Source organism: Chlorocebus sabaeus, chromosome 11 (assembly GCF_047675955.1).
Source record: "Chlorocebus sabaeus isolate Y175 chromosome 11, mChlSab1.0.hap1, whole genome shotgun sequence".
NCBI lineage: Eukaryota > Metazoa > Chordata > Mammalia > Primates > Cercopithecidae > Chlorocebus > Chlorocebus sabaeus.
The window spans coordinates 101979211-102005077 of NC_132914.1; the positions used below are offsets into that span (position 1 = coordinate 101979211).

Consider the following 25867-nt stretch of genomic DNA (forward strand, 5'->3'; position numbering starts at 1 on the left):
CAGTTTTGCAGGGAGGGCCTGGCCTAAGAATGTGCTGGGCATGGGGAGGTGAAAGATGAGCCAGGCAGAAAGGGAGGGCTGAGGCTGTCCCCCGGGAAGGCTGGGTGGCCTGTCCCCAGCTGTCACTGGGGGCCTTTGTTCCCTGAAGCCAAGGGGCCTCCCTTGGAGGCATCCGTTGCCACAGGAAGCAGATTCGTTCATGAAAACCCACCCCCCAGGCCCCGACCCCACTTGCTTTTTTGAACCTTTCTGTTCTTTGCTTTGGCTCAGAGAATGCCACTTAGTGTATAAAAAAGGATCCCAGCGTCCCGCCCTGCTGGACCGGTGTAATTATGTCTGCTACGCTTCCTTTCTGGAAGGCCCTGGTTGGGGGGTGCTGCAGCCTTTCCAGGCCCCACAGGCTCATTCCTCTTCAGCAGACCAGCCTGTCCTGTCATTTTGGGCATAAAGCCTGTGCAGGGACAGCCATGGAGCCCTTCCCCTTCCCCGCCGGCTTCGAGGTTCGCAGAGGTGCCCTGCTCTCTGTCTCCTCAAGGCTGCACTCCCTGTTCCCCCGCCCCATCCCCTCTTAGATGGCCTTCGGCGCCAGCTCACTCCTTCTCCTCTGTGGGCTTTGCATGAATACTCCTTTCTTGGGAAAATCATTCCCTGCTCTCCCAAGCTGGAACGGCACTCCTGTGCCATGTGTCCATGGCACCTGTGCTTTATGAAAGCAGGGAACATGAACTAAACACACACCCAAGCCAGGGCCTGGTATGGCCTTCCTGACTTCATCCTCACACCCGCCCCATGATGCAATGAGGCATTTCCTGAGCGCTCACCTGCAGGGGCGCATGCAACTCCCTCCTCTCATCTGAACTTTACAGCCACCTTTGAAGCAGGGGGTACTGTTTGGCCCATTTTACAGTGAGGAAATACAGGCTTTAGGAGAAAGCCCAGACCTCATAGCTAGTAGGTGCCAGATCTGGGAATCTGACACCAGCGTCTTCTCTTAGCCACTAAATTACACTCCACCTGCCACACTGCATTGCCATATTTTCTGTTCCTCGTCCCTATTAGAATATGTGCTTTCTCCCTGAAATCATATCTTGCTTCAAACTGGGCTCCCCCAGCGCCTCAGGCTGGGGCCTGGTTGCATGACTGGCAGTCATCGGACTGATTCAGGCCAAGGATGGAGCTGCCACCAGGTTGCAGGGTCGCTCCTGAAGCTGGAGGATCGGGCCGGGAGGTCGACAGCCTGCTGGGCAGGGGTGAGGGGCGAGCTGACCAGTCCGAAGCTCATCCAGGGCAAAGCGGGACCTGCAGGTGGCAGACGTTGTCAGCGGGAGGTTGGGAACCAATGCCTGTGCGTGCCAGAGGAGCCCAGACAGCGGGTGCGGGCAAGAGCAGGCCTGAGCATTCTCTCCCTCTCCGCCTGGAACACCCTGAACTCATCAGCTTTGGGGCTCCAACCAGGGCAGGAAGAGAAAGTGAAAGGAAAGTGACATCAGCCACTCTCCCTCCTTGTCAGCAGCTTAGGGTAAAATTCTAGTTGGGAAAGGTGTCCTCATCTTTTCATTACCACATTGGCCTGAATTTCTAGAAGGTAGAGTGACTTCTCTTGGCCAGGGTATTCATCTGTGCAAGAGGCATACAGTCAGCTATTCTCACCATCATCTATAACCACAGGAGGTCTGTAGCATCGTCATCCCCATTTTACAGATGACAATGCCGTGTCTCAGATTAAGTAACTTGCCCAAGGTCCACAACCAGTCAGTGCTAGAGCCAGATTTTAAGCCCAGGCTGTCTGGCCGCAGAGCTTGTATTCTGAACCACTCTGCTCTGCTGCCCCTTGATGGAAGCAGCCACATAGTAAAGAAGTCTGTTTTTTTCATGAGAAAAAAAACTTTTAACTGTGAATATTAATTGTAGTCCATTAAGAGCACCTGTGGGTCAAGTGACACATTAAGTTCTTTGCAGACTTTATCCCTTTAAACCTCATAAGAGCCAGTGAGGTTGGTGCTCTCATCAGCCCTCACTTTACTGATGAGGAGACTGAGGCCAGGAGAGTGAATCTGACTGACCCCGGATCATGGGGCTGGTCAGGGCCCTTGCCAAATTTTACATCCAGGTTGGTCTGTCTGACTCCAGAGTCTGATCTCCAGCCTGTGCTGACGAGCTTGCTCATCTCCGCAGAGTCCCAGACATCCTAGGGAGAGTAAACCTTTGTTCCTTCAAAGCAAATACTCTCCATTTTTGTTCAGTATTTATTGAATGAGATCAGGGAGACACTGGTTTTCTGTAAAAATTGTATCCTGAAATCAATGTATTTAGTTTCTACCAGTTAGTTTCAGTAGGGTCACCAGCCTTTATTTAAAAAAAAATGCAAAGACTTCCCAGTTCTTGCCTCACTTTCCTTTAATGAGCTCTGAAATCAGGCCAGCCCAAGGGGACCTATCCCACGTTCCCTATTCTGGATAATAAAATGGGTCACTCACGTCTTTTTAGTTTTATAATTTCCATTGATCGTAAATCTATATGTGTTGCCAAAATACTCCTCTGAGGTTGATGGAAGGTAGCAAAGATATTTTTTTATTTCACAGGAATGTTATGGCACCACATAGATGACACTCCCTGCCCCCTCGCTCTGCCCTGGAATCCATCCCTGCACCTCCAACAAGGGCTGCTGGGTGGATAGAAGGAGAAAATCCCTCTCTTTGCTCTGCAGTCCAACAGCACAACAGAAAGACATACTTGGGTTCCAGTATTTGTTCTGCTGCTTCCTGGGAGTGGGTGGGTGAGCTCTCATCTCTGGGCCTCAGTTTTGCCATCTGAAAATCAGAGGGTATTTTGTAACTCTGAAGTTCTGGATTCTAAGGACTCTGAGATGTAAAATCATTTGAAAGCTCTACAGGCAGAAGAATATTAATACCTCTGATGTCATGCAATTGAGGGTGTCTTATTCACCTCTGGGCCCCAAGTCTACATCCCTGCCTTCGTGTGTGACTCTGTTCCTGGATATCTATATCTTCATGTCCTTGGCCATGGCCTAAGAAGCCGCAATGTGTAACTTCCTCAGTAAACAGCTGATGGAATTAGATGTGCTTGTCCCCCTAGCACTCCACGATGGTCTTCCTGTTTCACTTTCACTGTGATTACAAATGGGCTGTCCTTCTTGAAAGAGGAAAAAGGCAGTGAAGTGATAAACAAAATCTTCTTAGTACTCTACAAAGATGTTAATGTGTTGCCACAAAGCTAATCACCCTTTTCTGAATTCTGCAAGTATTGGGCACCAAGTGCCTGGGACACTGATAGCTGGGCCTTAATCCCAGCTGCCCTGGAGGGAGGGACATGAGTTGAGCTCACATTGTTCATAGTGACATGAACTATGATAAGGATGGAGCAGCTTGAGGCAAAGGGGTGCAGGTAAAGGTGGTGGAAATGGCTCCGTTGGGGCCCCAGGCTTGGTGGTGGTGGTTGCTGCGGAGAGAAAGAGGGTATCTTCCAGGCAGGGATGGGAGGAGGGCTTTGGAGCCCCATCTGCAGAACTAGCTCCACCTCTCCTCTTGGGGGAAGACCAGACTTCCTCTCACTGAGGGCATACAACATGCAGAAACGAAAGGCCCAGAGCATGGCTCATGCATGCCTTTGGAATGGAGAAATGGGGTATTGTTGAAACGTGCTGCTTGATTAAGAAATAAATGGACCTCTTTGGGTACCTCTCAATTCATAGTTCAGTTACTGTGAAATTCCATGAATCCTTTACAGTCTGTTAATACATATTGATAGCTAATCTTGATATTGCCAGAAAATTGCTCTTCAGACCTCCAATTTGCGTAACAACTGCCAATCTAAGTTGCCGCCGATTGCCTCTATCGGTCTTCTATGTCAGCGAGATATTAAGTCGCCATGAGCCAGGCATTTTGCACAGATGACAAATGTGTTTGGCGTTCACTGCAGAACCTGCTCATGTAAAAGCGACGCTCAATCAGCAGTTGTCAAAGTGAAACAGAGACCACCAGCCTCAGAACTGGCCTGACAGAATCACCACAGGGCAGCGATCAAGAGCGGGTTCCCAGGACAGCCAGACCCACTGAATCAGAATTACTCAGGGTGGTGTCTGGGAACCCGCATTGCATCAGATTCTCGCTGTGGTTCTTTCATACACTGAACATTGAGAAATGCTGTCAGGTGAAAGGCAAAGCAATATTCCTGCTATCCTGCCCGGCACTTGGGAAACCACCCTCCCTAAGGTTTATAGTAACTACTTCCTGAGTGCCTACTATGTGCCAGGTACCATGTTATGTGCTTTCCTTGTGGGTTCTCATCTAATCCTCAAAACAACCCTGAGAAGTAGACTCTATTATTGTCCCCATTTAGCAAATGGGGAAACTAAGTCCTGAAATGTTCAAATGATTGGGTCAAAATAGAAGTGCAATGTTCTGGTCAGTCTGGGAAGAGAACCAAGGAAGCCAACTGGTTCAAAGAAGGGAGAGGGCAGGAGGGGATCCTGAAGGGTGGTAAGCCCCCTGCCTCCCAAGAGCATCACCCTCTGGGAGGCCCATCTTGGTGGGGGAGGTTGATGGCCTCCCTGGCTAGGGGAGGGGTAAGCCACCCGGGACTGCTCAGTGGACTCATGCTCCTCCTCCCCCACTCCTGCCAGCAGCGACTTCTGAGGACCCCAAAGCACTAGCCAGCAGGTGCTCAGCCTGCCTGCCCTTACTTCTGATTTCCCAGCAAATTCAGCCTCCCAAGCAGTGTGGGAGCGGCATCCCTTCCTCACCATTGTTCCTGTTCCGGGCCACCATTCAGCGGAAAGCAGTCCAGCTTGGCAGCAGCTCCATTCCTATTCCCGCACCCCTCCGGCACCCTGCCCAGGCCTCCGGAAGCCCAAACAGCTGATCTGAGATGTCAGTAAGGCCCTTCCAGCTGCACCTGGCCTGGCTGAAAGGGAGCCCGGGGGTACCACGTAGCCTCAGACCAAGTCCTTCCTGGGCAGCCCTTGGCGCCTTCCCCCTCCAGCGTGATTTGATTCCCCTCCTCTTGTTTCTTGGGCTCACCAGATGGGTGGAAAGTGCCAGCGTCCTTCCCTCGTCAAAAGCTGTTGCATTTCTACCCAGGGCCGAGAGTCCCCGCTCTTCTCTCTTGGCCTCCAGCCCCAGGGCTGATGCTAAGTTCCTGTGTAGCAGCCACAGGCTCTAAGCCAAAAACCTCCACCAGAAGATGAGGCAGGGGCTGCGGGTTTAGGCACAGGAAGCCCATACAGCCTCATTGGCCGTCTTGTGACCCGAACAATCCCTAATGTCCCAGAGGCATTCATGCATTCCACAAAGCTTTCAGTGTCCACTGTATGTGAAGCACTGGGAATACAACAGTGAACAAAAATTAGTGAAAACTCCCTGCCGCCTCAGAGTTAACATTCTAGAAGGGAGAGACCAGCAAAATAAGTAAATTGCGATAAACTAAGGAGATAAGTACTACAAAGAAGAGGGAAGCAGGGAAGGGGATGGGAGAACTGAGGTTCCAGAGGTTTCTCTTACTATCCAGCACTGAGTGCGAGCCTTCCTAACTGCACCCAGGGACTCCCACATTCTGGCTGGTTCCACCTTGTCTTTCTCTTGCAGTTGCCCACAGGTTCCACTAACTGAGCAGGGGCAGCTGGGCTGGAGGCGGTGGGGGCTGAGAGCAGCCAGAAGAGGGCACCCCTTACTATCCTCAAACACCTGGGGGAGGCGCCAACCCAGACAGGGATGGTTCAGCCCACACCAGTAAAATGATTGTAGCTAACATTTAAGAATACAGAGATTTCATATGAAACCTGATATTCTGACTTCTCTTTTTTTTAATTTACATTTTTCTAACTTTTAAGTTCAGGGGCACATATGCAGGTTTGTTACATAGGTGAGCTTGGGTCATGGGGGTCTGTTCTTCAGATTCTTTCATCACCCAGGTATTAAACCCAGTACCCTTTAGTTATTTTTCCTGATCTTCTCCCTCCTCCCACCTTCCTCCCTCCAACAGGCCCCTGTGTGTGTTGTTCCCCTGTGTGTCCACGTGTTCTCATCATTTAGCTCCCACTTATTAGTGAGAACATTTGGCATTTGGTTTTCTGTTCTGCATTCGTTTGCTAAGGATAATGGTCTCCAGTTCCATCCATGTCCCAGCAGAAGACATGATCTCTGTCTTTTTTTATGGCTGCATAGTATTCCATGGTATATATGTACCACATTTTCTTTATCCAGACTATTATTGGGCATTTAGGTTGATTCCATGTCTTTGCTATTGTAAATAGTGCTGCATTGAACATACGTGTGCATGTGTCTTTATAACAGAATGATTTATATTCCTTTGGGTATATACCCACTAATGGGATTGCTGGGTCAAATGGTAGTTCTGTCTTCAGGTCTTTGAGGAATCGCCACGCTGTCTTCCACAATGGCTGAACTAATTTACACTCCCACCAACAGTGTATAAGTGTTCCTTTTTCTCCGCAACCTTGCCAGCATCTGTTATTTTTGACTTTTTAGTAATACCCATTCTGACTGGTATGAGGTGGTATCTCATTGTGGGTTTGATTTGCATATCTCTAATGATCAGTGATGCGGAACTCTTGTGTGTGTGATTGTTGGCCTCATGTATGTCTTCTTTTGAAAACTATCTGTTCACATCCTCTGCCCACTTTTTTATGGGGTTGTTTTTTTCTTGTAAATTTGTTTAAGTTCTTTATAGATATTAGACCTTTGTCAGATGAGTAGTTTGCAAAAATTTTCTCCCATTCAGTAGGTTGTCTGTTTACTCTGTTGATAGTTTCTTTTGCTGTGTAGAAGCCCTTTAGTTAAATTAGATCCCACTTGTCAATTTTTGTTTTTGTTGCAATTGCTTTTGGTATCTTCATCATGAAATCCTTTCCCGTGTGTATGTCCTGAATGGTATTGCCTAGGTCGTCTTCTAGGGTTTTTATAGTTTTGGGTTTCACATATAAGTCTTTAATCCATCTTGAGTTAATTTATGTATATGGTATAAGGAAGGGATTCAGTTTTAATCTTCTACATATGAACAGCCAATTATCCTAGCATCATTTATTTACTTATTTACTTTTCGAGACAGAGTCTTGCTCTCTTGCCCAGGCTGGAGTACAATGGCACGATCTCGGCTCACTGCAACCTCCGCTTCCCGGGTTCAAGCAATTCTCCTGCCTCAGCCTCCCAAGTAGCTAGGATTACAGGTGCCCATCACCATCCCTGGGTAATTTTTGTATTTTTAGTAGAGATGGGGTTTCGCCATGTTGGCCAGGCTGTTCTCGAACTCCTGACCTCAAGTGATCCGCCTGCCTCAGCCTCCCAAAGTGCTGGGATTACAGGCATAAGCCACCACGCCCAGCCCTCAGCACCATTTATTGAATAGGGAATCCTTTCCTCATTGTTTGTTTTTGTCAGGTTTGCTGAATATCAGATAGTTGTAGGTGTGTGGTCCTATTTCTGGGTTCTCTGTTCTGTTCCATTGGCCTATGTGTCTGTTTTTGTTCCAGTACCATACCGTTTTGGTTACTATAGCCCTGTACAATAGCTTTAAGTAGGGTAGCTGATGCCTTCAGCTTTATTCTTTTTGCTTAGGATTCCCTTGGCTATTTGGGCTCTTTTTTGGTTCCATATGATTTATAGAATAGTTTTGTCTAGTACTGTGAAAAATGTCAGTGGTAGTTTAATGGGAATAGCATTGAATCTATAAATTGCTTTGGGCAGTAGGGCCATTTTAATGATATTGATTCTTCCTATCCATGAGCATGGAATGTTTTTCCATTTGTTTGTGTCATCTCTGATTTTTTTTGAGCAGTAGCTTATAGCTCTCCTTATAGAGATCTTTCACCTCCCTAGTTAGCTTTATCCCTAGGTATTTTATTCTTTTTGTGGCCATTGTGAATGGGAGTTCGTTCCCGATTTGGCTCTCGACTTGACTATTGTTGGTGTATGAGAGTGCTAGTGATTTTTGTACACTGATTTTGTATCCTGAGACTTTGCTGAAGTTGTTTATCAGCTTAAGAAGCTTTTGGGCTCAGACAATAGGGTATTCTAGATGTAGGACCATCTCATCTGCAAACAGGGGAGTTTGACTTCATTTCTTCCTACTCGGATGTCCTTTATTTCTTTCTCTTGCCTGATTGCCCTGGCCAGAATTTCCAATACTATGTTTAATAGGAGTGGTGAGAGAAGGCATCCTTGTCTTGTGCTGGTTTTCTTTTTGTTCTTTTTTCTTTTTTTTTTTTTTTTTTGAGACAGAGTCTGGCTCTGTTGCCCAGGCTGGAGTGCAGTGGCACAATCTTGGCTCACTGTAAGCTCTGCCTCCTGTGTTCATGCCATTCTCCCGAGTAGCTGGGACTACAGGCGCCCGCCATCACACCCGGCTAATTTTTCTATTTTTAGTATAGACGGGGTTTCACCCTGTTAGCCAGGATGGTCTCGATCTCCTGACCTTGTGATCTGCCCACCTCAGCCTCCCAAAGTGCTGGGATTACAGGCGTGAGCCACCGCACCCAGCCGTCTTGTGCTGGTTTTCAAGGGGAATGCTTCCAGCTTTTGCCCATTTAGTATGATGTTGGCTCTGGGTTTGTATTCTGACTTCTTTTGAGAAATTGAAACATCTTGAAAGACCAGGTCTTCATTCCCTAATGACGGTATCAGTGAGATCTATGTGGCATCAGCCACCTTCAGTGGCCCAGGGACTGTGATTGGGTTCATTCCCATTCAAGGTGCCGAGTCCATTCATTTCTATTTCCTGATGGCTCTGGAGAGCCTTTGAGTTTGTGACTCTAACCCAGGTCACCCAATATAAATCCTGCCTACAAAAGAAGAACTTTAACTACTATGGTGAAACAATCCTTTCTCATTGCTCAGCAAATCCTGGGCTTTCCTTTCTGTTCATTTTCTTCTGCCTGTAAAGCTCCCAAGGTTAAAATGGAGCTCAGAACTCTCACTCACCTGTGCCAGCTGAGGCTGACTGGGGGCTGATCCAGAGCCTAACACCGGGCCCTCCATCACCATCACCCAGAGCCTCCTACCTCACCTTCAGGGCTCAAAATGCTTTCCAGCCACGGTGCATTTTCCTTCTTCCTTTTGCCTTGGAAAGGAAGGCAAAGCTTCTGCAGAGATTCGGTTGTTGTTCCTTGCAGTCAAACAGGTGCTTCCCTAGTGACAAGTTACAATCCAGAGAAACCAATTTCCCTGACAACATTAATGTCAGTTAATATGAAATCACTTCTTTCCTAAACCCTTTACATTTTGCACCGGGTCCAGACCAGATCGTTTCTTTAAAGGCCCAATATTTTTCTCCTTTCTTTTCTAAACTTAAGAGTTTTTGAGCATTATATAATTCTTAGTGCTTCCTCTAAAATGCACCCAAGCATGTCTGAGACCTGTGGCCTTCTAGACCTTTGACCCCTGGCTCTACTGAATGAAAAGTCCCCTATCTTAAACCTGAGGACCAGGAAGATGAAACTGGCCCAAGATCATATACCAGTGACTACTCCAGTCCAGGTCTTTGCTTTAGCTTATAGCTCCTGGCATTGGAGCTCCTGAAATAGTGGGGTCTCACCCGGGTAGCCTCAGATTTCCAGGAGCAATTAAATATAACGGATCTCTGGGGTGGGACTCAGGCCTCCAAGTTTAAAGCTCTCCTGTGATCCCAGTGAGCTACTAGGGTTGAGACCCACACCTCTAGTGACCGCCCAGGAGCTGATAACTCCCAGGTGGGTCTCCAGACCCCAGGAGGCTGCACCATGCGGGGTCTCAGAGCACAAGCTGCCGGGACTCGAACCCCAGACCCGGTTCCTAGCTCCCTGAGCTTGAGCAAGTCAGTTATTCTCCCTGTGCCTCAGTTTCCTCATCCACAAGTTGAAAATACTAATGATACCTACCTCATAGCATGTGAAGATCAACAGTAGCTGGTACATAGTAAGTGCTCAGTATATGGTAGCTGGCATAAACATGTGACCCTTTTTTTTGCTGTGGATGTGGTGTCTTCAGTGATTCTTCATGACTAGCCCTTTTCATGAGAGTTTAGGAATTCATCTACCAGAAGGAAATGTCAGAGCAAATCAGCTCATGGGGTACTCCTCCCCCTCCCCCAGTTCTGAAACAGACAGATGATGGCAGCATCAATGATGAGATGCTGAAAGGGGTTTTGCATTCAGATTTTTAAGTGGAGAAACTGAGGCTAAACCCAGGCTAACAGTTGTTAAAGGCAGATTCAGAAAACTGTCAGTCACTTGGTGCTTCCAAATGTACCTGTTTCTCTGGGTCGATTTCCCTGCATGTCCCCCCGACTCTGCCCACCCCGAGACAGTCAAAGGGGGCAACCTCTCTTCCTCCCGTTTGGGTGTCTGTGTCTGAGGGAAATTGCAAACGCTGCAGAAATGTTTTAATTTAAGGGAAACCAGCTCTTCCTTTTAAGATGAAACGTAGTAAAATTTTAAAGACTTTTTCAAACAGTCCCTAAATTTGGTACTTAAACTAATTATGGTTGCCTTTTATAAATGTCCAAATTAAAAATAGACATCTAAACGAGAATGCAGGACACAGCCCAGAGCCCGGAGCCATGTTCACGGTTTCCTAGAATCAGCCCTCCTCTGACCTAATTTATACTTTTGAGAGATCAAAGCGAGATGAAGGGAGTTGGAGGCTGGGGCTGGGGGTGGATCTAGGAGTCTCTCGGCAGCAGATGGCAAACCTGGGTTCTGTGTTTTGTAATTAAGTATAGCTGTGAATTGGTGAAAGACGTTAGATTACAGTCATTTCCAAATAGTATAAAACGGTGGTTCCCAAAGTTTGGTTCCCAGTCCAGCAGCATCAGCATCTCCTGGTGTTATACGGATTGAATTGTGTCCCTCCCAAATTCATATGTTGAATTTTCAACACCTAGGACTTCCAAAGGTGATTATATTTGGAGAGAGGGCTGTTAAATGGGGGACTGAGGAAAAATGAGGACTTTTGAGTGGGGCCCTGATCCAGTCTGACTGGTGTCCTTGTAAGAGGAAGAGACACCTGGAGCACATGCCCCGTGTGGTCGTGGGGGGAGGGGGGAGATTAGGAGGAAGAGACACCTGGGGCGCATGCCCAGTGGGGGCGTGGGGGGGGAGGGGGAGATTAGGAGGAAGAGACACCTGGGGCGCATGGTGGGGGAGTGGGGGGAGCAGGGGGGAGTTGGGGGGAGTGGAGGGAGACGTGGGGGGAAATGGGGGGGAAGTAGGGGGGAGTGGTGGGGGGAGCCGGGGAGAGAAAGTAGTCTTTATGTTCCAGCCTCCAGAACTGTGAAAAAATAAATCTCTATTGTTTAAGCCACCTGGTCTGTGGTATTTTATTATGGCAGCCCAAACACTTGGGGGGCTTGCTAGAAATGTAGGTTCTCAGGCCTGTCTGACCTACTGAGTCAGAAATTCTGGGAGGAGAACCCAGCAAGCTGCGTTCTAACAAGCCCTCCAGGTAAGAATGTTCACGCAGGCTCGTTTGAGAACCACTGGCATGAAGGATGATTAGTACTCAGGGGTAACCAGCCCAGGAGAGAATGACGCATGGTTGGAGTAGGGTCTGGTCGGCTAAATATAAACTTTCTTTTAGTAGGCTCTGCAGCCTCTGGAAGAGTCCCAACGGGTTGCTTAAATGGGATGGTGTATGTGAAAGTATTCCTTACATACTGAAGCTTTCTGTTGACCTTAGGTGGAAGTGAATCGTGGCATTATTCAGTCAGCTGAAGAAAGCAACCGTCTAAATACCCCAACACAGGCAAACTCAATCCAAGAATCTCCCTCCTGCACTGAATTTTCTGAGTCCCTTGAAATCCTGTGCATGTTCCTCTCCAAACAACTGGAATGTTTCTCTTTTCTGATAACTAGAGCAAGAAGATTTTATCATATATCCCCTTTTGTCCTTGCTGCTAGGAGCCCACAACCAATTGACATTCTAAATCCCAGCCCTCATAGAATATGTTTTTTTCTATTTTTATTTCATACTGCACATATGTCCTTTGTTATGGTCTCTTCAAAACCTTTTGAGAAAGCAAACAAGAAGAGGGGAGAGAAAGGGAGTGTAGGAAGAAGGACATGGAGCTCACAGTTCAGATAATTGTCAGAGCAACAAGTCCTTTCTTTGTAAAACTGATCAAACTTGGTGGGAAAAATTGGGCGTTCTCTTTTACTGATGAGGGAACAGGTTCTTCTTCATTAATGAGTGAGTCTTCTTCACTCTCTTGTCTTCCTGATGTCCCCAGAGTTGTTGGTCCCATCGGTAGTTCCGGAACTGTGCTCAGGGAACATGTTAGTTGCTGAGGGGTTACGACAGTTAACAAAAGCTCGTCTGAGCCCTGTTGGAGACAGGAGGAGCATGGCAGTGACATGACCAGGTCTGCATTTTTTAACGTTAGAAATCGCTGTTTTCCTGATCACAATCTCTAACAAGCCGTCGATCCTCTGAATAAATGTGGACATTTCTGGAACACCCCAGGCTGTCATCAGAAATCTCTCCTGCCCCATTTTGACACGATGGTAAAGAATTCCTCTCTTCCCTCTGGCCTGTCCAGGGCTGTTCTTAATCCAGGTTTCATAAACCAAGGTTCAAGAAGTCCACAGATAGAACCCCCAGGGGTCTAGAGTTCCATAGAAGAACTTTATTAATGGAGCATTTTTTATTTTGGTGATAATCTTTTGAAAAATGATTATCCATTTCTGGATCGTCAGGTCTGCCCGAGATCACCGAGTTCTGCCATGTGACGTCGTGGTGCCTGTGTTCATTCATGTTCTTGAGGGTTCCATGTAGCTTCATTATTGTCTTGGGCTAATTGGAAATGAGCAGAAAAGGAAAATATATACATGATGAGCTTTTACCAAGTAAAGGTCAAATGAGATTCCAGCATGCTGAGTTTCCTAGTAACTAGGAAGGGGGAAGTGGTTAGGAAACCGAGTCCTCATGCAACACAGGAGGAGAGGGAAGCTCTGCTGCAAACACCCTGACCCACAGCCGTCAGCGAGCGTCTGCGTGGTTTCAGGCAGGGCTTTAGTTCCAGTAAAACAACATCATCCCTCATGTTAATGTTGTGCATTTGAATGTTTATGTTTATTTTGGACTTGTAGTTGTGCACCTGGTTTTATATTTCTGCCCTTTTTTTTTTTTTGAGACGGAGTTTCGCTCTGTCACCCAGGCTGGAGTGCAATGGTGCAATCTCAGCTCACTGCAACCTCTGCCTCCCGGGTTCAAGTGATTTTCCCCTGCCTCAGCCTCTCCAGTAGCTGGGAGTACAGGCGTCCGCCACCACACCTAGCTAATTTTTGTATTTTTAGTAGAGACGGGGTTTTGTCATGTTGGCCAGGCTGGTCTCAAACTCCTGACCTCAGTTGATCCACTCGCCTTGGCCTCCCTAAATGTTGGGATTACAGGTGTGAGCCACCGTGCCTGGCTTGTGCACATTTTAGTACCATTTTATTTTTAATAACTTAAATCAATACTAGTCTGAAAATATTTTTATTTTTTGAGACAAGCGGCTTACTCTGTCACCTGAAATTATTTTAAAATTCAAAAATTAGAAAAACCAATTAAAATGTATTTTTAAAAACATTAATACTAGAGGCCCAGGTGAATTTCCATCTTGGATTTGGGAAGCATTCTCTTGACCCCTTCCGCAGAGTCTTCCTGAGGGGAAACTGTGTGTGCCTCGTCGTGGCAGGTACACCCTTTGCCCCTTAAACTGCTGTGGAGAAGAAGGAAATGGAGGGGAAAGAAACCTCAAATACCAGGTTTTAAAGCCCCACTAAGTTATTTTCCACCTCTGCAACTGAATGTAAAATGATATGCTGGTGTCATTTCCGTTTTTCCTGCCTTTGTGGTCCTGAATGCAGTATTAACTGGCATGTTCCCTCCCTGGGGATTCAGGTGGCCAGAAAATTGTCTCCAACTGAAAAGAGCTTGGGAGGGGGCGAGGGGGAGATCCTCTTATTTCTCTGCTCATCTTAGTAACTTATTGCCTTCAAAATTGTCCTTAGTGATGCAAATGGCAAAATTGATGGACCCCGTTTCCTTTCTAGTCCTTTCATTTCCTTTAGCACAGGTTTTGTTTTGTTTAATGGCATTGTTCAACAGCCCAAGAGGCCCATGAATGCTTCTCTTAGGGTGATGAATACATCAGCTAAGAGGTCATGAATTGCAAAGGTCAGAGTTTTCCTATTCAAAATAAATATTAATTGAATCCAATGACCTAGGGCTGACCTGCAGCAAAATTACAAAGCTGGTGAAATTTGTCTTTGAGATTTCTAGCCAGGAGTTCTTTTTCAGATTTCTTTTTTCTTCTTTGATAAAAGGATGCCTACGTATTAACCACCTATTTTGTGCCATACCTTGTCCAAATCCTGTACTAGAGTTGATCTTATTTACTGAATGCTGAAATGTACCTTATTTGCTGTAGTCACCACCCCTGCGGGGTAGGTGGTACAATCCCCATTTTGCAAATAAAGGAACTGAGACTCAGAAGGCTAAGGCTCTTGCCCAAGATCAGGCCCAGATCTTCTTATTTCAAATCTTATCCTCACTCTGCAAGTGCCCTAATACATTGTCCTTATTCTTCTATGTAAAATAGTCTCTTATATGATGTTATCTTCTCTTTAAACTTATAATTTAGTACCAACTTGCTCAAAGTTATCACTCGAATGATTGACCTCCTCTGTTAGGTTCCTGAGGCCATCGTAACAAATTACCACAAACTGAGTGGCTTAAAACTAAAGAAATGTATTCTTTCACAGTCCTGGAAGCCAGAAGTCTGAAATCAAGCTGTTGGCAGGGCATGCTCTCTGAAGGCTCCGGAGGAATGGATCCTTCCTTGCCTCTTCCCAGCTTCTGGTGGCAGCCGGCAGTCTTTGGCATTTCTTGGCTTGGAGACACATCGTTCTCGTGGATGTGTCAATGCCACATGGAGACAAATGCCGCGTGGAGACACATGGCATTCTCCCTGCGTGTCTCTGTATCTCTACTTTCTCTTCTTATAGGGACACCACCCATTGGATTATACCCTAATCCAGTATAATCTCATCTTAACTAATTGCATCTGCAAAAACCCTATTTGCATATCAAATCACTTTCCCAGGTTCTGGGTGGACATGAATTTGGGAGGCACATTATTTGTCCCAGTACGGCTCTATGAAAGAACTTTATGATATCGATGAACAATTGGGAAGTTAATTAATTAATTTATTTATTTATTTTTGAGACAGAGTCTCACTCTGTTGCCCAGGCTGGAGTGCACTGCCGCGATCGCAGCTCACTGCAACCTCCGTTTCCTTAACTGAAGGGACCCACCTTTGGTTATGAAGGGGTGAGGAGTAGGAATCAGGCAGGAAAGGTAGGTTCAAGCAATTCTCCTGCCTCAGCCTCCTGAGTAGCTGGGATCACAGGCACCCGCCACCACGCCTGGCTAATTTTTGTATTTTTAGTAGAGACGGAGTTTCGCCATGTTGGCCAGGTGGTCTCAAACTGCTGACCTCAAGTGATCTGCCCGCTGCGGCCTCCCAAAGTGCTGGAATTACAGGCATGAGCCACCGCGCCTGGCCCAGAAATTTCTTTAACTACAGAGGGGTTTTCCTGCTTACAGATCAAGTATCCCTACAGAGATTATTAAGCCATTCATTCATTCACTCAACAAACACTTATGGAGCGTCTCCTGTGGGGCTGGCACTTTTGCAAGCACAGGGGTATACCACTGTGGAAAGACAGAGTTCTTGCTCTGTGGTATCTCTATTTGGTAAGGCAGAGACTTCATGCCAGAACGGTGTGACAAGCATAGATCTGAGTCACACACCCTGGCTCGCGTCACAGTTCTGCTTCTCTTAGAAGGACTTACCTTGGGCAGTCACTTTGTCTGTCTCAACCTGTTTCCTCGTTGACAGAATGCAATGCTGAGACCACCACAGCTTTACAAATGTGGGGAGACTCTCCTCAAGGTAATGAACAAGGAGTGTTCCACAAATCGTTTTCCATATTATCATTCATGTGTTGGTGCATCTGATGGATACTCAGCTATAAAATGGAGATCCTGATAATCTCCGTTATGACTGATTGCATTGAAGAAGTTAGTCAGTGTGAAGCATGAAGAGCGTTACCTGGCTCACAATGAGCACTCACCCAGTCAGTGTTAGGTGTCATCATCATCCTGATATATATTGTGCAGGAGAGAAAATTAGGAAATTCTGCAGCTTGCTTTTGATATTTCTTGGCATATGCCTAGTGTCACTTATACTTGGAGAACTAAAAAATAGCATAACTGGAGATTTGGATTGATGGAGGACCCATGACCACTGGGCATTGAGCCTTTGTGGCAAAATCTCAGCAAGACAAAACAATACAAGAGTCCAGGCACTAAGGAAGAACATTCTGGAAGATTTCTCTATGGGACCCAGAAAAGAGTGCGTGGCCACCTGTTGGCTACCCTGGAAGAAACTGGGCTCTACGCAATTAAAGGTAGCCACAACCCCAGCAGTCACCTAATCTAACTGCCTCTTTCTGCAGGCAAGGCAGGGGCAGCCTAGAGAGGGAGGAAAGGAAGAAATAATACTGATTGTGTATCTACTGTGTTCAAGCCATGGAATACACACCTTATAGTCCTCACACCAGCCTAATGAGGCATGGGAGTGAGGATCTCCATGGCACAGGCAAGGAAACAAAGGCCAAGAAAGGTCCAGGCCCCATATTTGGGTCATAATAACATGGAAACTGGATCCGTGGTTCAGTAACCCAGGGCTCTTTGCACAAATAGATTATTGCTCTGCTCTTTATAGTCGGGATAAATTTGTTGAGTGGTGGCATTTGGTCTGTGAATAACCAGAGGTCAGTAATTTGCCAGTTATTTCCAATTTGGGAAACTCCAGGCTAACCTGGTTTTACCAAGTGGAAACCAAAAATATATATGGTGCCCTTGCTTCTCTGGAATCTGGCTGAGGGTCTCAGCATCATATCCTGACTGGGACCCTTAGCTGTCCTGTTTTTCAGCTCTCCTGTTTCAGTTATTTATTGCTGGGCAACAAATCGCCCCAAAACTTAGTGACTTAACACAGCGCTGATATGTCATCTGCCACAGCTCTGTGGGTAGGTAATTGAGCAGGTCTGCTGGTCTCTCCTGGGATCATTCACACCACTTTGGTCAGTGGGTGGCTGGCAGTTGGTGCTAGTCTGCAGTGCCCTAGTCTTCATCCTCCAGGAGGCTGGACAGGTCTTTCCATAGCATGACTGTCTCAGGGCAGCGTTCCAACAGCGTGAAGGCTAGGAACTGCAGACCTTCCTAACAGGCTTCAGAACATGTTCATCATTGCTTCTACCACATTCTACTCATCAGAGCAAGTCACAGCCAGCCCCCATTCAAAGAGCTGGAGAAATAGTCTCTATTTCTTGATGGGAGGAGCGTCGATGTCAGATTTCAAAGGGGAATGCACATCAGGGGATACTAACAACTCTTTCCAGATTTCCACCAGTTATTTGTGAGGTTAAAGCAGTGAGAGAATCACCATACTCTTCACACACAGACCTTGCAAAGCGTTAGTACTCTGTCTTGGTTTGCTTCCTACCTTGAGTATAAAAATTTTTAGTGGCGATGGCATGTTGTAGTTCAGCGTATTTCTGGGAAGATTAAACATAATGTATTTAAATCACCTGTGAAGGTGCCTCCTACAGAGTAACTCCTTAGTCACACTGTCTGCTGTTGTCATGGTGACCATTGCCATCCTTTGTCCTGGGGACCATGAGAGGAGATGCACGTGGAACTTAATGCAGGGTGCAATGGCTTCTCCCTGGTGGCTACCATGATGCCCCTCAGGTCCCCAGCAAACTCATCAGTGGCCCTAATTTAGGCCCATCCCAATGCCCTATGTACCTTTTAATATAAATTGTGCAGACTGAGGTTCAAAGTTGGAGGAGCAGGGGCAGATAATTGGGTTGCACTCAAGTCCTAGGCTCTACTGACTTGGCTGTCCAGGTGATTGGAGGATTTCATGGATATAGCTGCATTCTCAGGGCTCAAAGTCACCCACAGTCTGGCCTGGAGGAGGCAGTGACTCTGGGGCTCTGAGTTCCTGTGAAGCAAGTGGCCACAGGAGTTGAGAAAACCAAGAATGAAGTAGACAGGAGGGTTGTGCTATGAAGCACACTCAGTGTTGTGGGTGTTCAGTAGAGGGAATGATTCTTCCACTTGTGTGGCAGGGAGTGTGTGGGGCCATGAAGAATTGTCAAGTTTGGGGCCAGGCACAGTGGCTCACCCCTGCAGTCCCAGCGCTTTGGGAGACTGAAGCTGGCCGATCACCTGAGGTCAGGAGTTCAAGACCAGCCTGGCCAACATAGTGAAACCCCGTCTCCACTAAAAATATAAAAATTAGCGGGGCATGGTGGTGCATGCCTGTAATCCCAACTACTCGGGAGGCTGAGGCAGGAGAATTGCTTGAACTCTGGAGGCAGAGGTTGCAATGAACTAAGATCGCGCCACTGCATTCCAACCTGGGCAACAGAGTGAGACTCTGGGAAAAAAAAAAAAGAAAAGAAAAGAATTGTCAACTTTGCACCAGCAGAGATTGAGAAGGGAGAATCCCAGATGTGCCCAGCCTAAGGAATGCTTGTGGCAAAAAGTGAATCATTGGTTTCTCGGGAGCCTCCTTTGGTTATGAAGGGGTGAGGAGTAGGAATCAGGCTGGAAAAGCAGGTTGGCACTGGGCTATAGAGAACCCCAAAAGACCAGTGTATGAATGGGGCCTTGGTTCCTGAGGCAAGGAGGCCACCAGGCTACCACCTCATCTGTGGCTCCAGAGCAACTGTTCCATAGCCCTGTGCCCCCAGTTTCTCTGTCACTTTCATCACAATTAATATTATTCCATTTATATAAAAGAAGGACCACACTGAACTTTCATGAGTGGTGGAGGAGGTAAGGCAGGAAGCCGACAATAGGGTGCCACCACTCCGTGAAGGTCTCTGAGTCTCTGGGTGCTGGAGATGCAGGCGGTGGCAGAGCAGGGCAGAGTGTCCTCCTGTTTCCTGTTCTAGGTGGACTGTGAGCTTTGGTTCGGACTGGGAATGAATGGCCTTTGGGGAGAAACTGTTGCTCTTCGAATTCAGAGAAACACACATATCTTCCCAAGCATTTCCCTTTGCCCTCCATTGAGGCTGATGGCTCTCTGCCCTGGCACCTCCTAGACTATGAATGATTAAGGTTATGTCTTATGTCTCTTAGCAGTGCTGAGCAGAGTGCTTCATACATCATGAGGTCTGGATCAGTGTGGGGTGTGTGTGTGTGTGTGTGTGTGTGTGTGTGTGTTTAGAGACAGGGTCTTGCTCTGTCACCCAAGCTAGAGCACAGTGGCACAGTCATACCTCAATGTAACCTTGAACTCTGGGGCTTAAGTGAGATTCTCCTGCTTCAGCCTCCCAAGTAGTTGGGATGTCAGGTGTACGCCACCATGCCTACCTAATTTTTTAATGTTTTTAGAGATGGGGTCTCACTATGTTGCCCAGGCTGGTCTTGAACTTGTGGCCTCAAGCAATCCTCCTGCCTCAGCTTCCCAGAGTGCTGGGATTAAAGGCATGAGCCACTGCACCCAGCTTAGATACGTATTTGAATGGGTGGATTTATGATCTACTTGTAGCCAAGTGGAAATGTTTCAGGCAATTACTGAGTTCTTATTCCTCTTGTGTCCCCTCTGCAGCTGGAGCTCTCAAACACTGCTGTCCTGCACCAGATGCGGCGGGACCAGGTGACAGACACGTGCCGAGCCAACAGCGTCACAAGCCGTAAGCGGAGGGTGCTGACCCCCAACGACCTGAAGCACTTGGTGGTGGATGAGGACCACGAGCTCATCTACTGCTACGTGCCCAAGGTGGCCTGCACCAACTGGAAGCGGCTCATGATGGTCCTGACCGGGCGGGGGAAGTACAGCGACCCCATGGAGATCCCGGCCAACGAGGCGCACGTCTCCGCCAACCTGAAGACCCTGAACCAGTACAGCATCCCAGAAATCAACCACCGCTTGAAAAGCTACATGAAGTTCCTGTTTGTCCGGGAGCCCTTCGAGAGGCTGGTGTCCGCCTACCGCAACAAGTTCACCCAGAAGTACAACATCTCCTTCCACAAGCGGTACGGCACCAAGATCATCAAACGCCAGCGGAAGAACGCCACGCAGGAGGCCCTGCGCAAAGGGGACGATGTCAAATTCGAGGAGTTTGTGGCCTATCTCATCGACCCACACACCCAGCGGGAGGAGCCTTTCAACGAACACTGGCAAACCGTCTACTCACTCTGCCACCCCTGCCACATCCACTATGACCTCGTGGGCAAGTACGAGACACTGGAAGAGGATTCTAATTACGTCCTGCAGCTGGCAGGAGTGGGCAGCTACCTGAAGTTCCCCACCTATGCAAAGTCTACGAGAACTACTGATGAAATGACCACAGAATTCTTCCAGAACATCAGCTCAGAGCACCAAACGCAGCTGTACGAAGTCTACAAACTCGATTTTTTAATGTTCAATTACTCAGTGCCAAGCTACCTGAAATTGGAATAAAGGGGGTGGGGAGAGGGAGAGAATCATGCTTTTTAATTTAAGATTTTTATTTGTCAAAAGAATTATATGGATATTGGGTTATTTTGTAAATTAATATTTCTTTGGGGATGATGCTGCGAGCAGCATAGTGAGAATTATTTAAAATCCTTCGTAGGGAAGGACAGCTGTCTTTGCAGGGGAAATAGGATGGGTCGTCCTTGTCTGTAGAAGTGAATACTGCAACACTGTCTCAAAGGTTTCCTTGTGTTCTGGTGAATTCCATGAATTGTGCATTCCATAAATTCTAATTAATATTATTTATAGTTATTTAAACATGGTCTCATTATTTCTTTTTGTGGCAGCAAAATTCTGACGTCTTTCCAGAAGAAATCTATGTTTCCTGCTTTGCTTGCTACAGCTCATTTGGGGGCATGAATGTTCTCCTTACTAACCTTTCATGGAGTCGTGTGATAACAGCCATTGTCATGTGTACGGATGCCACCATTCTTGAATTTCTGCTAGCAATAAGTAGGTTGCTATTGCACTTAGAGGCATCTTTGCAAGGGACTCATTCTAAACCAGTTCCAATCGACCTGGAAGTCCCTTGCACTAAAGAAATGTTATTTTTTTTTAACCCAAGGAGAAAGTTGATTGTAGCAATTTTTCACCAGAAATAGCAATCTGATAGAATAGGCTTTTTTAACAGGAATTTTAAACTGGCAGTGCCAGTCGTGGTGAAGGTGAAGTGGCTGTTGCTTTATATTTGACAAGTATTTATTGAGCATCTACTACATACTAGGCCCTGAAGATAGAGTGCTGAACAAACCCAATAGTCTTGGCCCTCAAAAAGCTTTACGTGACATAGAGCATCCAGCTCGACAATTAGCAAACCCCTGATATTCATAGACTTGACATGAGGTTTGGACTATTCACTATTCATGAGCAACACCAGAGGGTCCATGCCCTACACATTTGCATTTTTCTATGGCCCAAATTTGAAAACCTCACATTCGGAGCAGGCCACTTTATCTTCATGAGTGATCCCAAGCTCATTGCCCAACAGAAAAGATGCTAAAAAAATGTTTCCTATCATGTGCCTGCTCCAATTGATGGGTAATGTCTGCCTTTAAACCCCAGAATGGAATCTCCAGGCGCAGTGTGGAAGAGTGCTGTGGTTGATTAGCAATGTCTGCCTTGGGTGAGGAAAGGGGAACACTCCTCAAGTGCCTCCTACTGTCATCTCCATCCAGCCTAGCACCACATCCCCATTTAGAAGTGTTGTCTTCTACTGCTTGCCACGTACAAGTGTGAAATGCCAAGGTGAGACTCGTACATTTGGGGATTTGCAATGGTTTTTGCCCCTCATGAAGGTCAGAGGTGGACCATTTGTACACATAGGCACATGCACACCCTCCCACATCCTCCAGAGGCTGAAAGACCATCAGCACCTTGGTAACTGCCATGCATGAGCAGCAAAGACAGCCTTCCATGCTGTTAATCCATGCCCCATTTCCTCTGGACGCCTGGAAACTTCATTTCCTGTTCCTTGCTAATTAACATCTAAACACGTTTCTCATTTCCAGCCATTGCTGATGCTTCTCGGTTGAAGTTTGAGCCACATCCCTCTTACAGCTAGTGAATGAGTTGGTAGCAGATACTGTATATAATAATAATAATAGTTTTAATAATAGGGGAGGGTGGGATGGGGTGTGGGTAAGTTTTGCCTTTTGTTTTGTTTTTGATGCAGTATATAGTGAAGGGGTGAGGATATTCTAAACAAACAAAAATTGAATAATTTATTCACAGAAACTATTAAGATTGTATTGTAAAGCTCACAGCAAGCTCAGTGGGCAGCAGCTGCAACATCTCACCAGGGAAATTATTTTCTTTAACATGAGTGAGATGTGGGCCGGAGAAGTTAGCTGGAGCTATTTATAAAACGTTGTGTACCTTCTTCCAAGCTCTCTCCCCTTTGTGAAGGGCACAGCAACTATACCCTTGATGGATGGAGATTTATGCAATGTGTTTTACCAGGTAGAGTGACAGACCTTGGCTGTCCCTGGAATTGAGAATCTGGACCTTATTTCCAGGCAGGGAACACTGTCCTCAGAAATGGGACTTCTGATAACGAAACAGGTTGTCCAACATTTTCTAATACGTACTCTATAGAACACAGGTTCCAGGAGGCATCAGGTTGGTGTGATGCAAACTAAGGGTTTTGTGGTCAAATATCCTTAAGAAACAAAGTTAAGTCAGTTTCCTTTCTGTAGGACTTTTCAGAGCCTTGAATGTGTGCTGTGCATGGTGAATCCCCAAAACTAATCCTTGAGTCTGTAGCATTTCCTGAACATACATGACCAGGATACTTTATTTTGCAGATCACCCCACAGAGCTAGGGTTCCACCAAGTATACTTTGCTTAAGCTGAGTTAGCATATCTGAGGTCTTTGAGGATAAAAACTGCCACTCCAACACCCTTCCATTAAAAAAAAATACAAAATAGCACCACAGTCTCCATCTGGTTTATATAGCAAGAGGTACTGTACTAAATAAATTAAGCTTTTACTTAAGTGCAATGGTTCTAATCCTGGATACTGCCATGGACTACGATTCCATCCCTTCCAGAGGGAGTGGAGGAAGTCTTGGGTGGTGTGGACAGAAGGAAGAGAGGAGAGGGCGAGTAGGGTATAGGGCCCAGGGTGGCTCCCTACTCCTCAAGCTCAAAAGGGTGCTCAGTGGGAACAGATGATCTCTTGATGAGTGTTTCTTCAGTTTCATAGTTTGGAATCGTTCCCTGTGCTTTTTGGGGGATTTTCAATGGAAATTCATGTTGCTTTGCATTTCTATGTCCGTCTTTGATCAGTTGTACAAGCCAGCTCACTGTCATGTGAAGATGGCCTTCTTTCATCCGGCTTCTCTCTCTTAAGTGAGAAAGATTGTCCTTCAGGGGACATGACATCAATAGGTTTCTGGAATGAGAGACTCTTTCTCCCCGTGTTTTGCTTTGTGTTCACATTTTCTTTTCTAATGGCATTGAAACTTAAAAAAAAAAAATGGATTCAACTGTTTTTTTGCAGAATGTAGAAATTCGGTGTCCTTGGTTAAAGAAATCCACTGGTGAAGTGTGCCTGGAAAATGAAAGTTTGTGTTTTTTAAAGAGGAATATTTGAAACTACTTTCTATGCATGCTTAGCTGGAGAAAAGTACAGGCAGGCGTCCAATCTCCCAGCCACTTCTCAAAGGTGCTGCTGTGTTTTAAAGACCAGGTACAGCCAGGGCAGAATTTGCAAGGACATTCCTGCTTACTTTATCCCTTTGGTTCGAAAGCTCTAGATGATTCCCGCAGCTCCTCCAGACCCCGCCTCCCTGCCCTCCCCAGCTGGTCTGGGAAGAAGGTGGTCTGCTGACCTGTAGTGTCTCAGAGGGGATGTTCCTCCTCCTCCCTGTGCACCAGGTAAGCTGCACCCTCCTGCCTATTCAGGATGTGGATGCCACAGGAGAGCAGCGGGCAGTGGAAACTTCAGTCGCACCGGTTCACCTGGTGGCAAAAGCATGAAGTACAGGGGTCTAATCCTGGCTACTAGAAAGCTCCAGAGCAAAGTGTGCGGGTCCCACGCATGCTTGGCTGGTGGGGTCTCGATCAGCGCTGAGATAGAGTTGGCAGAAGAAGCAGAGAGACTCTGCTTGCTTTCCTAGCCAGTCCTCCCTTACATACACACACATACACACACACACACACACACACATACACACACATACACACATATACACACATACACACATACACACATATACACACACACATATATACACACATACACACACACATACACACACACATACACACACACATACACACACACACACACACAATCTCAGCTGCCCCATTCTGTGCAATCCCAGTGACCAAATCCCTTCCTTGCCCACTTCTATGTCAGCAGGACTGACCACATCACTCCCCCAAGTTCCCACCACCAGCATTTCCTCCAACCTTTTTCCACCACAACCAGTTAGAACCCTACAGGCAACAAGGTCTTCTAGAATCTGCTTGACCCTTGGCTGATAACAGGCAAATTTCAGTCTGCTATACTTTGTTAGGTCCAGAAGGAGCTGCCCATACTACTTTCTTATGAGCATGCTCAGTATGGCATATGGACATGTAATTTCACATCTTTGTGGAGTGTGATTTTCTTTTTTTACATATTTGTATGCAGTAGAGGGCCTGTTGTAGAAAACGCTCCCTGTATCTTGCTGTACTGTTAAAGAAAGCTGAATTCCACATTGCCAACAAAAGCGTGAAAATGTTCATGAACCTTCCTCCAGGAAAAGCCATTCAAGCCTGATTATTTTTCTAAGTAACTTCAATTAAATTGAAGAAAAAAAGAAGCTGCTTTCTGTGTATGGTTTGTTCATGGCTCATTAACAAAAGACTGTAGGGGTGGGGTGGGCTGTGGCCCTTAGCATGCGGGGGGCCCTGCTCATGTGTATCAAAGGATGAACATGCGGGCTCCCTTGGCAGACTCAGCCCTGGTAAAAACCGCCACAGATCCGAATTCTTTCTGTTTATCGGGTGAATGGAAGCTTTTCTTCATTCCATTTTTTCTATAAGCTCTTTGTAGAGTAACGCATTAGAAGGTCCACTGTGATCACACAGTTCCACCACTCTTGTGAAGAGGCCATGAAGGCTGCCAGTAAATGGCTTTGGTGGCAGAGCCAGTATTCAAGCCCAGGCTGATGCGCCTTCAGAACCCCATGTTTTTGGCACTGAATAACATGCCTCTCTAAATGGCCATCCATGGTGCCACTGCTAGGAAGTTGCAAGCCAGGAAGTTGCAAGCCTGCACTTCAAGTCCCAGTTTTTCAATCCACATCCAATCCTGTTCTGATTCCCCACAGAGCTTCTTTCGGCTCTATGGATGAGCATCTTTTAGCTGCTGCTGCTTCTTTTTTTTTTTTTTTTTTTTTTTTTGAAACGGAGTCTTGCTCTGTCGCCAGGAGGGAGTGCAGTGGCGAGATCTCAGCTCACTGCAATCTCCACCTCCTGGGTTCAAGCGATTCTCCTCCTTCAGCCCCAGAGTAGCTGGGACTACAGGCGCACGCCACCACGCCTGGCTAAGTTTTGTATTTTTAGTAGAGATGGGGTTTCACCGTATTGGCCAGGATGGTCTCGATCTCTTGACCTCGTGATCCACCCGCCCCAGCCTCCCAAAGTGCTGGGATTACAGGCATGAGCCACTGTGCCCGGCCGTATCTTTTAGCTTTATTGGTAAAAATGATTTCTGTATATTTTTCCAAAGAAGAAATTATACTCAATGTTGTTTCTGTATTTCATTGTATTCTAATTTAA

At 46.6% G+C, this 25867-nt stretch overlaps 1 protein-coding gene across 5 annotated transcripts in view; it reads left to right on the forward strand.

The window, feature by feature from the left end:
- The window catches only part of CHST11 (carbohydrate sulfotransferase 11), a 308964-nt gene extending 284058 nt beyond the window's left edge, over positions 1 to 24906 (forward strand). For all 5 annotated transcript variants that reach the window (XM_008004486.3, XM_008004487.3, XM_073021047.1 and 2 more), the window contains exon 3: positions 19688 to 24906. In XM_008004486.3, coding sequence (XP_008002677.1) covers positions 19688 to 20542 — 855 coding nt within the window. In that variant the 3' untranslated portion in view covers positions 20543 to 24906. The remainder of the gene's footprint in view (positions 1 to 19687) is intronic.
- Positions 24907 to 25867: the final 961 nt, after the last annotated feature.